The sequence below is a fragment of the Salmo salar genome, chromosome 18 (assembly GCF_965601325.2).
Source record: "Salmo salar chromosome 18, fSalSal1, whole genome shotgun sequence".
In the NCBI taxonomy this organism is placed as follows: domain Eukaryota; kingdom Metazoa; phylum Chordata; class Actinopteri; order Salmoniformes; family Salmonidae; genus Salmo; species Salmo salar.
Window position 1 is genome coordinate 9,639,297 of NC_138308.1, and position 20,974 is coordinate 9,660,270.

The 20,974-nt window shown below is 44.6% G+C and overlaps 2 protein-coding genes across 5 annotated transcripts in view; one reads left to right on the top strand and one right to left on the bottom strand.

Moving 5' to 3' along the window:
* LOC106576795 (insulin-degrading enzyme) overlaps positions 1-7,142 on the top strand; it is a 45,348-nt gene extending 38,206 nt beyond the window's left edge. For both annotated transcript variants that reach the window (XM_014154206.3, XM_014154204.3), the window contains exons 20-25: positions 1,703-1,870; positions 2,029-2,301; positions 3,632-3,693; positions 5,734-5,806; positions 5,927-5,994; positions 6,134-7,142. In XM_014154206.3, coding sequence (XP_014009681.1) covers positions 1,703-1,870; positions 2,029-2,301; positions 3,632-3,693; positions 5,734-5,806; positions 5,927-5,994; positions 6,134-6,229 — 740 coding nt within the window. In that variant the 3' untranslated portion in view covers positions 6,230-7,142. The remainder of the gene's footprint in view (positions 1-1,702; positions 1,871-2,028; positions 2,302-3,631; positions 3,694-5,733; positions 5,807-5,926; positions 5,995-6,133) is intronic.
* A 2,545-nt stretch (positions 7,143-9,687) lies between these two features.
* Positions 9,688-20,974, bottom strand: part of LOC106576797 (E3 ubiquitin-protein ligase MARCHF5) — a 43,076-nt gene continuing 31,789 nt past the window's right edge. For 2 of the 3 annotated variants that reach the window (XM_082964708.1, XM_014154216.3), the window contains exons 3-6: positions 14,814-14,944; positions 14,440-14,641; positions 13,608-13,774; positions 9,688-10,329 (exon numbers count right to left, since the gene is read on the bottom strand). In XM_082964708.1, the coding sequence (XP_082820834.1) occupies positions 10,192-10,329; positions 13,608-13,774; positions 14,440-14,641; positions 14,814-14,944 (638 nt within the window). In that variant the 3' untranslated portion in view covers positions 9,688-10,191. The remainder of the gene's footprint in view (positions 10,330-13,607; positions 13,775-14,439; positions 14,642-14,813; positions 14,945-20,974) is intronic. The other variant, XM_014154217.3, reaches the window with a different exon arrangement.

Sequence of the window (20,974 nt, forward strand, 5' to 3'; positions counted from 1 at the left end):
TTGTTATTCTTATCTTACTTTTTTGTTGTTGTAAAACTGCATTGTTGGTTAAGGGCTTGTAAGTAAGCATTTCACTGTAAGGTCTACACCTGTTGTATTCGGCACATGTGACAAATCAATTTGATTTATATCTTCCCAACAAAAAAGCTTAACATACGCTTTTACAGACACATACTTAAAACTGCTTACTTCCATTCATCTTCACTCGCACACTTTTTGCATCCTGAGGAGAACTGTTGACACATCATTCACCATAGAAAACAATATGCATAAGTACCATGCTGCATCTTTCCTCATTCAAAGTCTACTTGATCATTTATGACTCAAATGTAGGCGAGTCGATATCCAAATGAACTCAACACAGCCGGGGGGTTTTTGCGCATCCACGCCCCCCCCAAAAAATGAAAGTGCTAATGAAAAGCTTTTAACATGCCTATTCACAGCCACTCAGCAAAACGTGTGATGTTGGCTTAGTCTCTCCTGTCTGGAGACTAGAGAGTGTCACCACTGTCCTCTAGCTGAACTCTATATATAACGTTCCTGTATTATGCATTTTAAATCTATCTATCCAAACACGTTCTTTAATAATTGTATATTTACAGTTAGGTCGGTGGTGCATCAACTGGCTAGGTTGTTTAGGGCTTGTTGCTTATTCCTAAATTCATTTTTTAAGTCTCAATGTTTGCTGAGTTGCGCCTGCAGCGTTATACAGTATTTGGATAAGCTGTTTGAGGCCCATGCCTTCTGCATTGCATGGTTAGTAAATGTATGTGTGTGTTGAAGATTGTGATGCTACAGTATGTGTATAAACCCTGGGTCATATACACTGTGGCCAGTTTATTAGGTACATCAATCTGTACCGGCCCCCCCCCTCCCCCCAGCCTTCATAACAGTCTGAATTCTTTGGGGCATGGCCACATTGCTCAATTGGCCCAACGTGTGCCAGGAAACATTCCCTACACCATTACGCCACCAGCCTGTACAGTTGACACCAGGCAGGATGGGGCCATGGACTCATGCTGCTTATGCCAAATCCTGACTTCCATCAGCATGACTCGAGGAACTGGGATTTGTTGGCCCAGGCGATGTTTTTCCACTCAATTGTATTGGTGATTGCGTACCTGCTGGACCCACTTCCTCTTGTTTTTAGCTGACAGGAGTGGAACCCGGTGTGGTCGTCTGCCCATCCGTGATAAGGACTGACTAGTTATGCATTCCGAGATGCTGTTCTGCACCCCACTGTTGTACTGCGTCGTAATTTGCCTGTTTGTGGCCGCTGACTGAAAGTTTTTTGTTTGTCGCACCATTCTTGGTAAACCCTAGACTGTCATGTGTGAAAAGCCCAGGAGGCCGGTCGTTTCTGAGATACTGGACCCGGCGCGCCTGGCACCGTCAACCATACCACGCTCAAAGTCGCTTAGATCACATGTTTTGCCCATTCAATCATACAGTAACTGGATGCCTGTCTGCATGCTTTATATAGCAAGCCATGGCCACGTGATTTACTCTCTGCAGGAGAACTATTTTCGTCCACTGAGTATTTGTTAGGCACCAAATGGACTGAAACAGGGATGTACTACCTGGACTTGTCCAATAAGAAACAATTATTTAAAAAAAATAAAAAATTGCCCTTGCAAAATATTTTGAAACCTTTTCCATTATGTGCCCTAATGACTACGACCCTGCTGTCTGTGCCTTCCAGGTGGCTGGTATGTGTACCAGCAGAGGAACGAGGTGCACAACAACTGTGGCATAGAGATCTACTACCAGACAGACATGCAGACAACCCACGACAACATGCTGCTGGAGCTCTTCTGCCAGATCATCTCTGAGCCTTGCTTCAACACACTGCGCACCAAGGAACAGTTGGGTAAGACCACGCACTCAAGTGGAGACTGGTACCTTGTAAAGTACTCAAACACAGTTGAACTCAAAACCCTGCAGTGAAAAGGGGACAGTAGACTGCGTGCAGTTAAACATACACTTTCCAGAATTTACAGTGAATTGTTTGACATTCACTCTCCTCAGGGTACATAGTGTTTAGTGGTCCGCGGCGCGCTAACGGGGTCCAGGGCCTGCGCTTCATCATCCAGTCGGAGAAGGCCCCCCACTACCTGGAGAGCCGGGTGGAGGCGTTCTTAAAAGCCATGGAGATGTCTGTGGAGGAAATGAACGATGAGGCCTTCCAGAAACACATCCAGGCCCTGGCCATCCGCCGCCTGGACAAGCCCAAGAAGCTGGCCGCCGAGTGCGCCAAGTACTGGGGGGAGATCATCTCTCAGCAGTACAACTTCGACAGAGGTGAGCATGTGCAGACACAATGAGCAACACACACATACACACCTCTTCCTTTACCTGGGCTGGAGGCCTAAGAGCTTTTTCCAAGTGATATCTGTGGGGAGTTTGCGGAGTTAGTGTCAACTAAATGGGTATTCCTCCTGATCCTCATATTATAACTGCTAGGAGGCCTTGTTATATGAATAGGTGTTTTGAGTGAAATATGCATTTTATTTATATTGACATTCTGGAGGATCCCCGAGGGAAAGGAAGGTTGTTTTCACTACAGAAATGAGCAACAATTAGGCCCCAGAATAAACTCCTGGAGCTCCGACTGGGGAAAAATTGTTTTGAAAGGTCATCCAACTCAGAATTCCAAGTCTGAAACTCATCTTTTGAGAGCTCCGACCTGAAGATCACTGACGTCATGATTTTACCTTGTTTTTTCCCCTGAGTTCCCAGTTGTCTTGAAAGCACCATGACCATCAGATGCAGGAACCATCAGTCCAGTAAAATAAAGAAGCTAATTATTTCAATTTATGCTCAGCTGCGCCTCACAAGTGCTACACCAACTGATCTAGTTTGTCATCAAAGCTTGTGTTTTGAAATATACACTGAACAAAAATATAAACGCAACAATTTCAAAGATTTTACTGAGTTAGTTCATATAAGGAAATCAGTCAACTGAAATAAATTCATTAGGCCCTAATTGTTTCCACATGACTGGGAATACAGGTATGCATCTGTTGGTCACAAAGTTTTTTATTTTATTTTTTTAGTTAAGTGCGTGCGTGGATGAGAACCAGTCAGTATCTGGTGTGACCTCCATTTGCATCATGCAGCGTGACATCTCTTTCACGTAGAGTTTGTTCAGTATGATATGGTCTGAGAATAACAATATTGTCAGGCAGGCATATAGCCAATATGCTGTGATAATGTATTAGGCCTACTGCACAAACCTCATTCCTGCAGAACTTTTTTTATTTGGTTAAATGTAAGTAATGTTGAAAACAAATGAGCAGTAGATCTGGCTTTTTGACTTCGAAAGTGAAATTACTAGGGACCTCATTATCACAATACTTAGGTGCCGATACGATATGTATTGCAATTCGATAGTGTGATTTTGAGATTCCAAACATATTGCTTACTACATGTCTGCTGCAGAGTGACGAGAGAGCCATGACAAAATAAAAGTCCTGAAAACAAATTAGCTGCCCACTTAAGAAGATGGAGAACAAGCTATGAAGGAAAAAGACTGTAATTTTGGTGCAGGCACAGCCAACTAGCGCAAAAATATTGCGCGATATCTCAAATCATCGACCGTTAGTCCAAAGTGTTTCCTGTTGTTTTCTAGATAACATTGAAGTGGCCTATCTGAAGACGTTGACGAAAGAGAAGATCATACAGTTCTACCGGGTGAGTACAGTAGCTGCTCATCCATCTGCATTCCGGTGTGTTGTTCAATCTGTCCTCCCTGAAAGATGGCACCTTGTTTCATTTATAACCCTCCACCACTCTTATCCATGTCCTGGTTCTGTTGATAGCTGTGGAGGTGACACTGACACGGTATGCTGTGCTCACGGAATATCCACAAACAGTGGAGGCTCCTTAGAGGAGGGAGAGGACCATCCTCAGTGAATTTCCTACAAAAAAAAAGATAATAGTAGAACTGTTTTTAACTAATTTCTTCCAAAGTGAACAAGAAGCGAGAGAGGGCTATGTTTCACTTTCTCTTTCACTTAGCTAGCAAATGCAGCTAGCTAGTTTAGCCTACTTAAAACACCCTGTTCAGAGGGATGCTATGTTAGCTAGCTGGCTATGACTATCCAACACAACACTGGAACTCTTCCAAGTCAAGGTAAGCTTTTGGTTTTACTTATTTAATGCCACCGGGGCCCGCCGGTCTAAGTTCTAAACTTCTTACTGACTGTACACTGTATCGGGGTGGCAGGTAGCCTAGTGGTTAGAGCGTTGGGCCAGTAACCAAAAGATTGCTGGATCGAATCTCCGAGCTGACAAGGTAAAAATCGGTAGTTCTGCCCCTGAGCAAGTCAGTTAACCCACTGTTCCCTGGGCGCCGAAGACGTGGATGTCGATTAGGGCAGCCCTCCGCACCTCTGATTCAGAGGGGTTGGGTTAAATGCGAAGACACATTTCAGTTGAAGGCATTCAGTTGTACAGCTGACTAGGTATTCCTCCTTTCCTTAATGTTGCTGCATGATTGTAGCAGGTTTACTAATGCGTTAGTTCTACTAGCTATGTTGACTATGACATTACTTTAGCTAATATGGTGACAACAATGTCATTTTTTATTTAACCGTTATTTACGGTTAACCGTTATTTACTGCAAGTCAGTTAAGGACATTCTTATTTACGGCCTACCCCGACGACACTGGGCCAATTGTCCGCCGCCCCACGGGACTCCCATCATGGCCTGATGTGATACAGCCTGGAATTGAACCAGGGTCTGTAGTGATGCCTTTTGCACTGCGATGCAGTGCCTTAGACTGCTGCGCTCCTCGGGGAGCCCAAAGCTGTGGGTAGCGGTTATGACGTGGTTTGGCTTGGAAAGGTTTTTTCATCTGGTCACATACAGCTGTTGCATTCAAGTCCACAAGCAAAAGGTGAGAGGAGAGCGCATAGATACGAGAAGGAATGCAACCTTGGCTGCTTTGAAAGTGAACTGTGTTTACGTGTGATCAGGGGTGGATTCATTCTGCCGATTCTGTGGAGAAAAAAAATCTTAAACGGAAGCAAATGGATCGAAACAGGGATAAACATGCATGAATTTGTCCAATAGAAACTCTCGTTTGCAACTGTTGAACTAATGATTACGCCCTAGATCCGCTAGATGCAGGCAAGAGTGTGCAAGACGGTATTGAATGTGTCACTATCAGTTACCTCAATTATTTTCTCTCGACCTGTGTGCACCTAGGTTGTAGCAACCTCATGATGGGTATAGGGAAATTGAGTATCATGTAGTAGCCTAAACCTATCACTTTTACATTGAACTGGGTAAATTTGAAATATGAATGACAGTCATCCAATATGCTGTAATAGAAATAAGGCCATGCTCATGAAAGAAAATCGTCCTCCCTAATCTTAAACTGAACTGACTGCCACTGATCCACAACCATAGCAAGAGGGTGTGTCACCGTCAGGGTGGCGTTTCAAGAGGATAAGGATACCGAAGCAATGAAAGACTTCCCATATTTCTACCTCAGCAGAAGCAACACAGGCCCCATGCAGAATATTTTCATTGTGTAATACATTTCACCATATCTCTCCACCCCCCAGATTTATGACTGTGGAATCCACTTTGTTCCGATGTAGAAGACTGGAAACTTTCTTCACCCCAATATAATTCATTTTTCGCAGACAGTGACCTTAAGAGGCTTCAATTAATTTATGTCTCTTTTCTCGGTGTCTCTAACTCCTGTCTCTCTCTCTCTCTAGGATCTGTTGGCTGTGGATGCACCAAAGAGGCACAAGGTGTCTGTGCATGTCCTGTCTCGGGAGATGGACTCCTGTGAGTACTGTACAAGTGATGGAGAGTTTTTGGGGGATATAAGTTCAGTTGTTTGTCAGTGTGAATGTGTTGCTTTGACTGTTTTCAACAGTTGTTTAAATGTCTCTGTCCTTTGTTTAGGCCCAGTCGTGGGAGAGTTCCCTGCCCAGAATGACGTCAACCTGGTCCCTGCCCCCTCCTTGCCACAGGTAATGTAGTCATCCTTTTATAATACAGGAGGAGTGTGTGTGTGTGTGTGTGTGTGACAGAGAATTTGCAGAATTATGTAACTTTTGGGGTGGTGTGTGTTAACGTCTGTAATATACTGACCTGTCCATCTGTGTACAGCCTACGCTGGTGCAGGACATGACTGAGTTCAAGAGGAGCCTTCCCCTCTTCCCCCTGGCCAAGCCCCACATCAACTACATGGCTGCCAAACTGTGAGGGCCGGGCAGGCCTGCCCCCAGAGCAGCATGGGAGCACTGTGGTGGGGGGGGGCCCCGCTCTGTCCCTCTTCTCTCTCCCCCCCCCCCCCCCCCGAGGCGACAGGAGTCAGGAACACACTCATCTAAGCCTGCATGTGTGTGTGTGGTAGGCTGGAGGCTACTAGAGGTACTTAAAAATGTGTTTGATTCCCACAACTTGGCTGTGGATCTCATCATAGCTCCGTGTAAGAGTAGAGGTCACAATTTTAGTAGTCTCATGGAAAACCCCACCAACACACATTCCCAACAATGTATAGAATGTTGAAGCAGGGCTCCTATTATAGAGGAATAGTAGTAACTTAAAGAACCACAAGACCGGGAACCCTGTAAACCAGTACAAGTGTACCCCATGACACTTTATAATGGAAGTGTTTTTAGTTGATTTAGCCACAAGGACATGCTGCTGTGGTGAGAGTAAACTGTTGGTTAATGATGATTATGTGAAGCTTTTGAGGTGTAGGAGGTTAGCTCTGCAAAGGGTGCACATAATATCATTTTAGACACGCCGGACACGTACTTTCTTATGTACTCGTGCGACACATCAAGGCACAGTGACAATTCCTTAATTGATATCACAAAGACTGTGTTTAAATAAGATGAATGTGCAACACACTATTTTAGACACCATTTCAGTTGATCAGCCTTATGGAAACGATTCTGTTTTAATCCATGATGTACAGGTTTTGAGATCTGACTCTATTTATTTTTTTAAACTGGTAAAATGCCAGGGCCCATTTGGTGGAGAGGTGTCCATGAAGCTTTTCTTTTGAACTATTGTTCTATAGGGTTATATTATCCAAGCATCATCTCAGGGTCCCTCTAATCTTTTGCTTTTATTTGAGATTGAAGAAAAATAAACATATTTAAATGTCTGTCATTTATGTTAATTACTTGTTTGGAGTTATACTTTTTCTTTTTATAACTTCTATGCTTGTTAATATTTTAATCTGAATTGTGTTTGACTAGTGATTTATTGCATAGGTTCCCCCCCCATCTTTCTCCATTTGAGACGAAGCTTGTACCTTTTTAAAAGGGGGTGGGGGATGGTCTACTACCAATCTGGAGCAATAGAGATACAACTCTTTGGCTGGAGCAGTCAGCTGGATACACATCACAGCAGTGTCTGTGGACTTTGACAGTCAGCCAACTGCACTTTGTCTCTGTGGGTCAGACTTGGAACAGGATTGTGTGTGGGGGGTCATTGCAATCTTAAAGATGCTATCCTTCAGAAAAACAAAGGACTGTTATAGAATGCCTGGTGGAGTAAACAGATTGTCTTTTCTCAGGACACCCTTTAAAATAATCATATTTTGTCTGAAGGGTTTCAATAGAGGCCTATGTATGGAGGGTGAAGGTGTAGTCAGGCCTGTGTTTCTCAATATGCACTTCTCACTAGCAATAAACACACTAATGACCTCTGTACTGTTACGTAGAAGTGGGGGACACTGCATTCTTGAGTCCTTGCTCTCATCCAGTCTAAAAATGGACACACTGAAAGGTGGAACTGGCATGTGATGCATGGATAGTACTCATGTCAGTCTATACCATGGCCTAGTCTCTCAGGTGTTAACAAGCCTTGCCAAGTCAAACCACCACTGGCACCAACCACTCTTTGATACAGCAAATGTCTCCCATATGTTTTCAGGCCTATATATCAACTAAGGTTAACGTAATGTGTTTTACCACTAGGTAGAAACTGGCATTTCTTATGGATTTATGTTCAAACTGAACCCAAAGGTGTTTTTTCTACAGGAAGTACAGCTGTATACTGACATATACTGAACATTCCCTTGAATTCCACTGGTTTGGGTTCAGTGCTTACCCTACAATGGTAGGGACCAATAACTGACCTGTAGTCAGTGTTCCTTTGGTAGGAATAACAGTCTCTTGCAACTAGTAGTCATTGCTTGCAAATGGATTTAGGGGGAAACCAAGCAGTTTTTCCTCAATAGTTTCCATAAGTAATCCGTATACACTCAAATGGGAATAACTGTGCAGGTTCATTTTGCGATACTGGGTTGCATTCATTAGGCACCAAACAGAAAAACAGGGAGGGACTACCTGAACTTGTCTGATAAATGCTTGTTTTGATTTTGTTGCAAAATGTTTTGCTACGGTGTGCCCTACTGAATACCAGCTTGATCAAATGGAAGGAGGTCCAGTGAGACTGTCAGTGGACACTGCTGTAAATTGGCTGGTTGAGTTACTGCAGACATGTTCAGGGCTCAGTAATGCAGGAGTGCTTAAGTCTTATTTTTATTTCCTCCTGTGTTTATCTAATAAATCACTGTATACTGGAACAAATAGTTGTCTTTTATTAAAAGATGTCACCGCAGGATTTGTATCCCAGATATAGCTGCCTCCAAAGAGCACACTATACATCAACCGAAAGTGTTATCTTTCAGCAATATACTATGAAATGTGGTTCATTCAAGCTGTTTTACAGCCATAGTAGCCCCTTGTTCATGTCTATGGAATTTGGATTGAATCTGTCCTACAGTGTGCATCTGGACCTTAGAATAAACACATTTATAATCGACCATGAAACTATAACTTCAAAGTCACCCTTTTGGCATAATACATTTTCTTTACAGTGAATTTAAAAGCTGAGCTGACCAGAGATATCCATCTACCATGCTAAATTAATATTCTAGTGGTTGGTTTATGGCATAACTTTTTCACACCATTAGATTTCTTTAGGAGTGGGGCAGTTCCACTCACATTATTTGTTTATTGGACAAGATAGATGGAGAGTTCCTACAAAATAGCAGTGGACCAGATTCAAACCAATGGTGTATGTGTTCCGGAGGCAGCAGCTTAGACCACCTGTATACTGGTTCTAGAACTATAGTTGTAATTATAACCCATTCTGTGACAGCCTTGAGCCAAATGCACAAAAATAAACAAATCTGGTTTTAGCAAGGAATTATCTGTGGCGTATTATGTGATTTGGGTTAAAAGAGACGATATACGAGTCAATCACGCCTTCATTCAGTAGACAGCATGCCCTCCATTTTTGCTTATTTAAAAGGCAATGCTGCATGTGTCAGATCTATATGATCCATTTACCCACTGAATTCGCTCTCATCCCATGAGTAGAAGACATCTGTGCACCGAGTATTTCATAAGAAAAAAAATAGAAGTGAGCTGTAGGGTTATAGATGTTGGAGAAAAAAAAATCTACAAACAGAATTAATGGGAACACTGAGGCATACGAGTAAAAAAACGCCTTCAAAAAGGTTTCATCCGATACAGTAATTGCAGAATAAGTGAAATATGTACAGACAATCACACTTTCATGAGGTTTGTACTATGCTTCTAAAATAGATGAATGATGACTATGCCACTCATGTTTCCATTGGTGAAAATGCAATGTCTGAAGGGAGCAGGTAAGATCTTCCTTCAAATAATCATATCTTAGTGATAAAGATACTTTATTCTTATTATTCTGAAAACACAGGAAAGCAATATTCCTCATTAAACTCTTCACATTGGCAAACAATTTCCAAAATTATTTATAAAACTTTCCTGCCTAATAATTACACCTGTCCCAGATTTTTCTTAAAAGAAGCAAGCACTGGTTATGTAAAAAAAAAAAAATACTCCAAACTCGCTACTGCAGTGCGGCAGTCACAAAAACACAAGTCACATTCCTGTGTGCAATATGCATGAGTGTGTGTCTGCGTGCGCGCATGTCTGTATTAGTCTACGTGTTTTAAAAACGCAATAGATCATGGCGATAGTCATACAGCACAAATGTCAGCAGCATAAGACAATGACTCCGCAGAGAGCAGAAACAGAATGTGAGGCGAGGCTGCTCGGAGGGGTACAAGAGGTAGAGGGCAACAATGATCCCTGTGTCTGTCCGACAGTGTTCCTGCTCAGAGTTCACTGTTCCGCTCCATCAACTCCCCCTTTGTGTCAGTGTGTCTGTCTGTCTGTCCAGGCTTCCTCTGCCTCGGGGAAGTTGAGGATCTTGCGGTGAGCTTGCCTCTGGTACTGCTGCTGTTTGAAGTACACCTTAAACGCTCCCTTGACGGCCACAAACGCAATCCCACCCTGCAGACAGGACACAAAGAACAAAAGGTCAGGGTGGGGGATGGTGGAGTCTTGAGGCCTGTGGGCATCCTAGAACAAAACAAGTATGTGTTCGTGAGAGTCTCACCATTCCACAAAGGGGTCGTATTAGTGTGTAGTCAACGGTTCGGAAGATACAGACAGATGTTGGCAGATCGGCAGTACCGACTTCAGACAAGTCCCAAGATGCTTGGAAGAGTCGTAGAGCAAAATGGAGAACACCCTCGTGTTCGTGAGTCGCCTCTTTCCATAGAGGTGTCATAATAGTTCGATTTTGTGAGAAGACCGGTTTTCGGGATGTCTCATGGTCTGACAAACACAGCTCTAGTTCTGTCACCTTTCACCACAGATGCGGAAGTGCGACATAGGCGGATTGAGATACATCTCTAGCTTAAACTGGCATGTTTTTGTTGAATTTATGCTAATTAGATTTCTGCAGGGGCGCAGACATCAACCTTAGGGGGTTAAAGTGAACCTGATTGTGTGGGGCAGAGGAGACAATGTCCAGAAGGGGAAGCGCAAGTCATATATCAGACAAGCCCTGCCACTTTGGTTACCTGGCTGTAAGCGCGCACTCAGGTGTGTGTGTGTGTCTAAAACAAGGGTATTCAACTGGGGGTGCTGCAGAGAGTCCGCAAAAATATAAAACAACATTCAAAGATTTTACTGAGTTACATTTCATATAAGGAAATCAGTCAACTGAAATGAATGAATTAGGCCCTTATCCATGGATTTCACATGCATGGGCATGGGAGAAGCCATGGGTGGTGGGCCTTGGAGGGCCAGCGCATCAGATTGAGTTTTTCCCCACAAAAGGGCTTTATTACAGACATAAATACTCTTCAGTATTTATGTCTGGTGGTCAGCTCTGGTGGTCATTCCTGCAGTCAGCATGCCAATTGCACACTCCCTCAAAATGTGAGACACCTGTGGCATTGTATTGTGTGACAAAACTGAACATTTTAGAGTGGCCTTTTACTGTCCCCAGCACAAGGTGCACCTATGTAATGATCATGCTGTTTAATCAGCTTCTTGATATGCCACACCTGTCAAGTGGATGGATTATCTTGGATAAATGCTCACTAACAGAGATGTAAACAAATTTGTGCACAACATTTCTGGGATTTTTTTTATTTCAGCTCATGAAACATGGGACCAACACATTACATGTTGGACCCATTCATATTTTTATTCAGTGTATATAAAAAGTTATTTTTGGTATGAATATCGCTAGCAACAGAATAAACACATTTTGAATTACATACTTACAGTAGAAGTGGAGAATATAATTTCTAATGATGTCAACTTCATTTCTCGCAAATTACACTCATTGGAGGCAATTCAACTTTGAAAAAGCACCCGTGGATAGACTATCAGTGTGGCAATTCCCGCTGGCTGCTGGTAAGCTTTCTTGACTTGCACATACATTTTTGCCAACACATGGCTAACCTTTGTTTAACAAGCTAAACATCTGCTCTTAGCAAAAATGTGTTTGGAGTTACCTTTCTAGTTAATAGGCTGTGTTAAGAGTTTACACTTCCTCTACCAATTATAATGTGGAGACATCTGCCAAATCTATTCATTTTAAAATGTTGATTACTTCTCCTTGCCATTACCATTCACGTGATAAGACGTGGGGAAAACTTTTTTTGCTAACGTATGATGGGGGTCCCTGTCTCGACGGTTTGCATTGGAGGGGGTCCCTCGGCAAGAAAAGGTTGAAGACCCCTGGTCTAAAATCATGAGTTCTAGAATAAAACTAGGGGAGTTCCCCTTGGCTGAGGAATAGTTACCTCTCAGAATGGGCCAGAAGGAGGGAGGAGATAGTATAGGTACAGTGCATTCATATTCAGTATTCAGACCCCTTGACTTTTTCCACATTCTGTTACATTACAGCCTTATTAAAAAAGTGATTCAAATGTTTTTTTCCCCCTCATCAATCTACACACAATACCCCATAATGACAAAGCAAAAACAGATGTCGAAATTTTTGCAAATGTATTAAAAATAAAAAGCTGAAATATCACATTTACATAAGTATTCAGTCCCATTACTCAATATTTTGTTGCAGCTCCTTTGGCAGCGATTACAACCTCGAGTCTTCTTGGGTATGACGCTAGGCATACCTGTATTTGGAGAGACTAGGAGAAACCCCAGAGATGTTCAATCGGGTTCAAGTCCGGGCCACTCAAGGACATTGAGACTTGTCCCGAAGCCTCTCCTGCGTTGTCTTGGCTGTGTGCTTAGGGCCCCAGTCTGAGGTCCTGAGTGCTCTGGAGCAGGTTTTCATCAAAGGTCTATCTGTACTTTGCTCCATTAATCTTTCCCTCGATCCTGACTAGTCTCCCAGTGCCTGCCACTGAAAAACATCCTCCACAGCATGATGCTTCAACGTAGGGATGGTGCCAGGTTTCCTCCAGACATGACGCTTGGCATTCAAGCCAAAGAGTTCAATCTTGGTTTCATCAGACCAGAGAATTTTGTTTCTCATGGTATGGCCACTCTACCATAAAGCCCTGATTGGTGGAGTGCTGCAGAGATGGTTGTCCTTCTGGAAGGTTCTCCCATCACCACAGAGGAACTCTGGAGCTCTGTCAGAGTGACCATCGGGTTCTTGGTCACCTCCCAGACCAAGGCCCTTCTCCCCCGATTGCTCAGTTTGGCCAGGCGGCCAGCTCTAGGAAAAGTCTTGGGGGTTCCAAGCTTCTTCCATTTAAGAATGATGGAGGCCACTGTGTTCTTGCAGACCTTCAATGCTGCAGAAATGTTTTGGTAACCTTCCCCAGATCTGTGCCTCGACACAATCCTGTCTTGGAGCTCTACGGACAATTCCTTCGACCTCATGGCTTGGTTTTTGCTCTGACATGCACGGTCGACAGGTGTGTGTGCCTTTCCAAATAATGTAAAATCAATTGAATTTATCAAGTGGACTCCAATCAAGTTGTAGAAACATCTCAAGGATGATCAATGGAAACAGAATGCACCTGAGCTCAATAGCAAAGTGTCTGAATACTTATGTAAATAAGGTATTTGTTTTTCTAAATGCGAGAATAATTTTTTTTTTTCACTTTGTCATTATGGGGTATTGTGTGTAGATTGTCCTCATCAATGTTTTTTTTAATCAATTTTAGAAAAAGGCTGTAATGTAACAAAATGTGAAGAAAGCAAGGGGTCTGAATATGTGGTCAAGATAACTACAATGACCAAAACCCAGGCCCACAGTCTGTCTGTGTGTATGCCTGACAGTTTGTGTTACCCACCAGGATGGTCCTCTGCAGGTTGGAGTTGACGCTGCTGAACATGAGTTTGCCTACGATGGTGGCGATGGTGGGAAAGACCAGGGCGCCACATAGGATTCTGGTGGCTGACACGTGGTCCGCCAGGGGGCTGGCCTCCGCCGGGATACGAGGTACTGGACACCCAATCCCTGAGAGAGACCGAGAGGAGGGGGCAGGTTAAGGATGGGGTTTGGTGCATTGTGGGTGTTGATGTTTTGCCAATACATCTTCACACAGCTAGATATGCAGCACAATACACACAAAAGCACATTCATCAAGTGATGAGGGGGGGGGGGGGGGGGGGGGGAAATCATGCCAGCCACTGAGTAATACAGTATATGCATCAGTCTGTACCAGTTTGAGTTAGTATCTTTAGTCCGGGCAGCCGACTGGGGGTAGAGGAGTGCACAAGCTTTGCCCAGCAAGCTGAGCCCGGGGGGGTTCCGTTTCTACCCGCATCAATCACTACCTTGATGTGGGAAAAACCCCCCCGCTACTGGACCTACACACCACCACCAGCCCCAACGGACGGACCACCTCGAAGCGCTCTTTTATTCCCAACAAACACTGAGCACACCCTGGGCAAGCCAGTGTTCACACAAAATAAATGATCACAGACATTTTTCATACGCACAAAAAGCTTATTTCTCAATGTTGTGCACAAATTTGTTTAGTCTTTAACACAGATAGCATCATCTATCAAGATCTTTATCACCCACTCTTCATCATACAGACACACACACACACAATGAATAAGAGGAACTCCACCCATTTTAGTATAACAATGGTGTTGCGGAACGGTGGGCATCCCTACCAATGTGTCCTTTCTGACCTGGGAAGATGCTGTTGAGGATCTGCAGCTTGTTGGAGTACTTCCTCCAGAAGCGCAGCACGTAGTCCTCCCAGCGGATCATCTTCCCCAGGATCAGCATGATGGGGATGGTGGGCAGGCCGATGAGCAGGAACAGGGGGTCTGCCCGCTCCATCACGTCCAGGCCCTCCTTATGGCCCACCACCTGGGCACAGGGACAGAGGGGACACCATGGTCAAGATTGATAGATTAACGATAGAGTGCGTCCGAAATGGCACCTTATGTAATGCACTGCCATTTCAAAACGCAGCCGTAGTCTGTTAATAAACACAGCCGTGTGTGTGTGTGTGTGTGTGTGTGTTTTTTTGTGGTCTCACTTGCATGACAGTGACGGCCCCGTAGGTGACAGCGGTCCAGTAAATGGAGCCCACCATGATGCCAGCGGCGGTGAAGGGACAGGCTTTGGAGATTAGCCGGTCAGCCAGGTCTAGCACATACACCACCGGCCCTGGAGGGATACAGAAAGATAGTGTCTGTTACCGGTTGTAAAAACAGGGTTGTGAAGGGTGTTGTCCCCTGTGTGGCCTGGGTCATATTCATTAGGGCACACCGTAGTGTCGGTTTTCAATCACTGACCATTTGTGTTATTTATGTTATGTTTTTACAGTGAAAAAGGGCAAAGCAGAGCCTGTCTAGAACTCTACAAATAGCTCATGCTGAGGTGCAGTAAGGTAGAGTCCCTAACAGACGGCAGTTTGGGATTGTCTCTCCAGCAGGGGTCATAAGATGGCTGCTCTCCTGGTGGTACTGTAGAATGCTTAGTGTACAGTACACACCAGGGGTGTCAGTCATTCCATGGATGCCCTAGTGTCTGCTGTTTTTTGTTTAAGCTTATTTCCTGCAATTCTACACATTTTGTCATAGGGTGCAGAGAACATTTGCCATTTTAAGGCACATTTTCTTGCAATTCTATACATTTTGCCATGTCTCATGTGTATTCGTGTGATATTTGATAGCTTCAAACATTACAACAAAATCTATGGCCAAAAAAAAAAAATACTTTAGCTGACATGGGTTAGTTGATCTGAACATTTCTAACAAGTTATAATAGCTCTCTAAAAGGTATGTAATGACTGACATGACAGGAGGAAAACTGATGCACTACCAAATGTAGTAATTGCACCTGTCTACCAGTAGCACTCTCCGACCCCTCGCGGCGCGCCCCAGTTTGGGAACCACCGACCGAGACAACCAGGTGAGGAGAGCTCCATACTAAATCACTGACCTTAATTCAATCAATCAAGTACCAGGGAGGAGTGCAAACACTCGACCCTCTGTGGAATGAGTTTGACACCTGTGGTGTACACCATCCACCCTACTCGCTGACCCTAATCCGTGTCCTAAGTACAATGAACGTAGCCCTACATGAAGTACAAATGAGAAAGTGATGTCTTCAGCAATAAGGAAAAACGCATAATACACATACGCTACATGGTCAAAAGTATGTGGACGCCTGCTCGTCCAACATCTCATTCCAAATATCATGGGCCATTAATGTGGAGTTTGCTGCTATAACAGCCTCCACTCTTCTGGGAAGGCTTTCCACTAGATGTTGGAACATTGCTGCAGGGACTTGCTTCCATTCAGCCACAAGAGTATTAGTGAGCTCGCGCACGGATCTTTGGCAATTAGTCCTAGCTGGCAGTTGGCGTTCCAATTTAATCACAAAGGTGTTCGATGGGGTTGAGGCCAGGGCTCTGTGCAGGACAGTCAAGTTCTTCCACACCGATCTGAACAAACCATTTCTTTATGGACCTTGCTTTGGGCACGGGGGCATTGTCATGCTGAAACAGGAAAGGACCTTCCCCAAACTGTTGCCACAAACTGGGAAGCACAGAATAATCTAGAATGTCATTGTATGCTATAGCGTTAAGATTTCCCTTCACTGGAACTAAAGATGCCTAGCCTAAACCATGAAAAAACAGCCTCACACCATTATTCCTCCTCCACTAAACTTTACAGTTGGCACTATGCCTTCGGGCAGGTAGCATCCGCCAAATCCAGATTTGTCCGTCGGACTGCCAGATGGTGAAGCATGATTCATCACTCCGAGACCGCGTTTCCACTGATCCAGAGTCCAGTGGCGGCAAGCTTTACACCACTCCAGCCGACGCTTGGCATTGCGCATGGTGATCTTAGGCTTGTGTGTGGCTGCTCGGCCATGGAAACCCATGAAATGAAGCTCCCGACGAACAGTTCTTGTGCTGACGTTGCTTCCAGAGGCAGTTAGGAACTCTGTAGTGAGTGTTGCAATTGAGGAAAGACGATTTTTACACGCTTCAGCACTCAGTGGTCCCGTTCTGTGTCCACTTCGCGACTGAGCCGGTTGCTCCAAGACGTTTCCACTTCACAACAACAGCAGTTACAGTTGACCGGGCCAGCTCTAGCAAGGCAGAAATTTGGAAAGGTGGCAACCTATGGACGATGCCACGTTGAAAGTCACAGAGCTCTTCAGTAAGGCCATTATACTACCAGTGTTTGTCTATGGAGATTGCATGGCTATGAGCTTGATTTTATACACCGGTCAGCAACGGGTGTGACTGAAATAGCCGATTCCACTCATTTGAAGGGGTGTCCACATACTTTTGACCATGTAGTGTAGATACATGTAGGCACGCACATTGGCCACAATCGTGAGATATTCAACGAGTAAGGTAACTTCAGCAGTGAGGAAAAGCACACAGAATAAACAAAAGAAAAACACCTTTGTGAGACATTCTTAAAGTACAATGAGTAATGTGATTTCCGCAACGCGGAAATGCTCAAAACAATGAGCTTCCTTTATTCAGCATTCCTGTTGTGCTCAGAGCAAAAGCATGTGAAGTATTGGGTTTGACTGGAAAACATTTGCGCTGGAATGTGTAGCAAAAGAGGCTCCGGCAGAGAGGAGAGAAATGGATTGTTATTTAGATGAAGGCGGCCAATTTTACCATGGCTGTGGAACACCTTCACAATGTTAGAGGGAGACCATGTGTGTGAACCTGGCTCTAATTCATCTCTCTGTCATAAGAACAGGCCTGTATCAATGCAAATAAGAACAGGTCTGTGTCCAAGATCAGATTAGGCAGCCACTCTGTGTCATATATAGTAGCCTACCCCATACGACCCCTTATCAGACAGTCAAGTAATAGCTACGACCTTCATCTAACCTTTTTCTTCCTCATCCTCCTCTCTCGCATTCCAGAGCAATCAGGGGAAATCATTCAATATTTACGGGGACGGGAGGTAACCTGCTTTACTCACGCAGACCCATCCAGAAACTATTAATACCTGCAACAGAAGACAAGTGGAGGACACTAAAGGGAGAGAGGGGTCCAGGACATCAGGTCTCTTTGATGTGAAGGATTGCCCTCATCGATGGGTATGCTGAGCTGTCTTTTTACTTTATTTTATTTTTTTAAGTAGGCTACATACCCTAAAGTGTCACTTGGAAGACTAACGCTGCATCATTGTTTGACAAGGGTTGGATTCATTTCTATTGCAACATTATTTGAAAACCTAAAGTAGAAGTTAAATGATTATGAGTCTGAATTGCCCGGCCGAGGCAACAGCATCAGTTTGACGTTGAATGTGGAATGATTTAGTGATCCTCAACGAGGCCAATGAGCTGATTATGTGGCACTACTTGGCACTGTTACCATGGCACCTGTAGCAGAGCCCATCCCCCTCTGCTGGAGCTGAACCACTGGTCATATCCAACTCAGACTTGTTTCCCTAGGCAGACAGGTTGCCACCCACATGAACAATGTTCAAGTGCTGTTGCCCAAGGTCTGGGATTTCAGAGACAGACACCAAATCAGTACACAGACACTGTCCACTACTCTTGCAGGGTTTCTTCTGCATAGAAAAGTCTTGGGCGGGCCACCTTAGTGTTTTTTCAGGGCTGCCTATGTCCAAAGAGTAAAAAATAAACTATGTATATATGGTCGTTTTAAGTTCACACTAAGTTCTCTTCCACCAAGGCACCTGCAAGTTCCAGGACATTTCTGGGGGGAAATGGCCCTGGCCCTCACCCTCCGATCAAACAGGTCCCAGACGTGCTCAAAGGGATTGAGATCCGGGCTCTTCGCTGGCCATGGCAGAACACTAGCATTCCTGTCTTGCAGGAAATCACGCACAGAATGAGCAGTAAGGCTGGTGGCATTGTCATGCTGGAGGTTCATGTCAGGATGAGCCTGCAGGAAGGGTACCACATGAGTGAGGAGGATGTCTTCCCTGTAAAGCACAGTGTTGAGATTGCCTGCAATGACAAGCTCACAGTCTGATGATGCTGTGACACACCGCCCCAGACCATGATGGACCCTCCAACTCAATCCCGATCCAGAGTACAGGCCTCGTTCTAACGCTCATTAATTCGACAATAAACGGGAATCCGACCATCACCCCCGGTGAGACAAAACCGCAACTCGTCAGTGAAGAGAACTTTGCCAGTCCTGTCTGGCCCAGAGACGGTGGATTTGTGACCATAGGTGACGTTGTTGCCGGTGATGTCTGGTGAGGACCTGACTTACAACAGGCCTACAAGCCCTCAGTCCAGCCTCTCTCAGCCTATTGCGGAGAGTCTGAGCACTAATGGAGGGATTGTGCGTTCCTGGTGTAACTCGGGCAGTTGTTGCCATCAACGGCAACAACGTCGCCTATGGGCACAAACCCACCGTCGCAGGTGTGATGTTCGGATGTACTGATCCGGTGCAGGTGTTGTACGGACATTGCAATTTATTGCCCTGGCCACATCTGCAATCCTCATGCCTCCTTGCAGCATGCCTAAGGCACATTCACGCAGATGAGCAGGGACCCTGGGCATCTTTCTTTTGGTGTTTTTCCAGTCAGTAGAAAGGCCTCTTCAGTGTCCTAAGTCTTCATAACTGTGACTAATTGACTACCGTCTTTAAGCTGTTATTGTCTTAACGACCGTTCCACATGTGCATGTTCATTAATTGTTTATGGTTCATTGAACAAGGGAAACAGTGTAGACCTGTGAAGTTATTTGGATTTTTACAAATTATCTTTGAAAGACAGGGTCCTGAAAAAGGGACGTTTCTTATTTTGCTGAACAACTCCTGCATTGTCTTGGCTGTGTGCTTAGGGTCATTGCCCTGTTGGAAGGTGAACCTTCACCACAGTCTGAGGTCCTGAGCACTCTGGAGCAGGTTTTGTACTTTTCTCCATTCATCTTTGCCTCGATCCTGACTAGTCTCGCCATTCTGACAGGAACTCTGTCAGAGACCATCAGGTTCTGGGTCATCTCCCTGACCAAGGCCCTTCTCCCCCAATCAGTTTGGCCGGGCAGCCAGCTCTAGTAAGAGCCTTGGTGGTTAAAAACGTATTCCATTTAACAATGGAGGCCACTGTGTTCTTGGGGACCTTCAATGCTGCAGAAATGTTTTGGTACCCTTCCCCAGATCTGAGCCTCGATAAAATCCTGTCTCAGAGCTCTACGGACAATTCCTTCAACCTCATGGCTTGGTTTCTGCTCTGACATCCACTGTCAACTGTGGGACCTTTTATAGACAGGGCCAAGAAACTTGACCAAACTGTCCTTTGGTCTGATGAGTACATATTTTTGGTTCCAACTGCCGTGTCTTTGTGAGACGCAGAGTAGGTGAACGGATGATCTCCGCATGTTTGGTTCCCACCGTGAAGCATGGAGGAGGTTTGATGGTGTGGCGGTGCTTTGCTGGTGACATTGTCTGATTTATTTAGAATAAGGCACACTTAACCAGCATGGCTACCACTGCATTCTGCAGAGATACGCCATCCCATCTGGTTTGCGCTTAGTGGGACTGTCATTTGTTTTTCAACAGGACAATGAACCAACACACATCCAGGCTGTGTAAGGACTATTTGACCAATGAGTGCTGCATCAGATAACCTGGCCTCCACAATCACCTGACCTCAACCCAATTGCGATGGTTTTGGATGAGTTGGACAGCAGAGTGAAGGAAAAGCAGCCAACAAGTGCTCAGCCTATGTGGGAATTCCTTCAAGACTGTTGGAAAAGCATTCCAGGTGAAGCTGATTGAGAGAATGCCAAGAGTGTGCAAAGCTGTCAAGGCAAAGGGTGGCTACTTTGAAGAATCTAAAATCTTTGTGCATGAGATAGAAATAATGCAGTGCGACTCGAGTTTCAATGTCAGTGGAGGAAAGAGAGAGGAGTGATGTCGAGGCAGAAATACCTTATTGACATAAGTATTCAGACACTTTGCTATGAGAGACTCGAAATTTAGCTCAGGTGCATCCTGTTTCCATTGATCATCCTTGAGATGTTTCTACAAGTTGATTGGAGTCCACCTGTGGTAAATTCAATTGATTGGAAATTATTTGGAAAGGCATGATTTAGAATAGGGACACACCTGTCTGTATAAAGGTCCCACAATTGACAGTGCATGTCAGAGCAAAAACCAAGCCATGAGGTCAAAGGAATTGTCCGTAGAGCTCCGAGACAGGATTGCGTTACGGCACAGAACTGGGGAAGGGT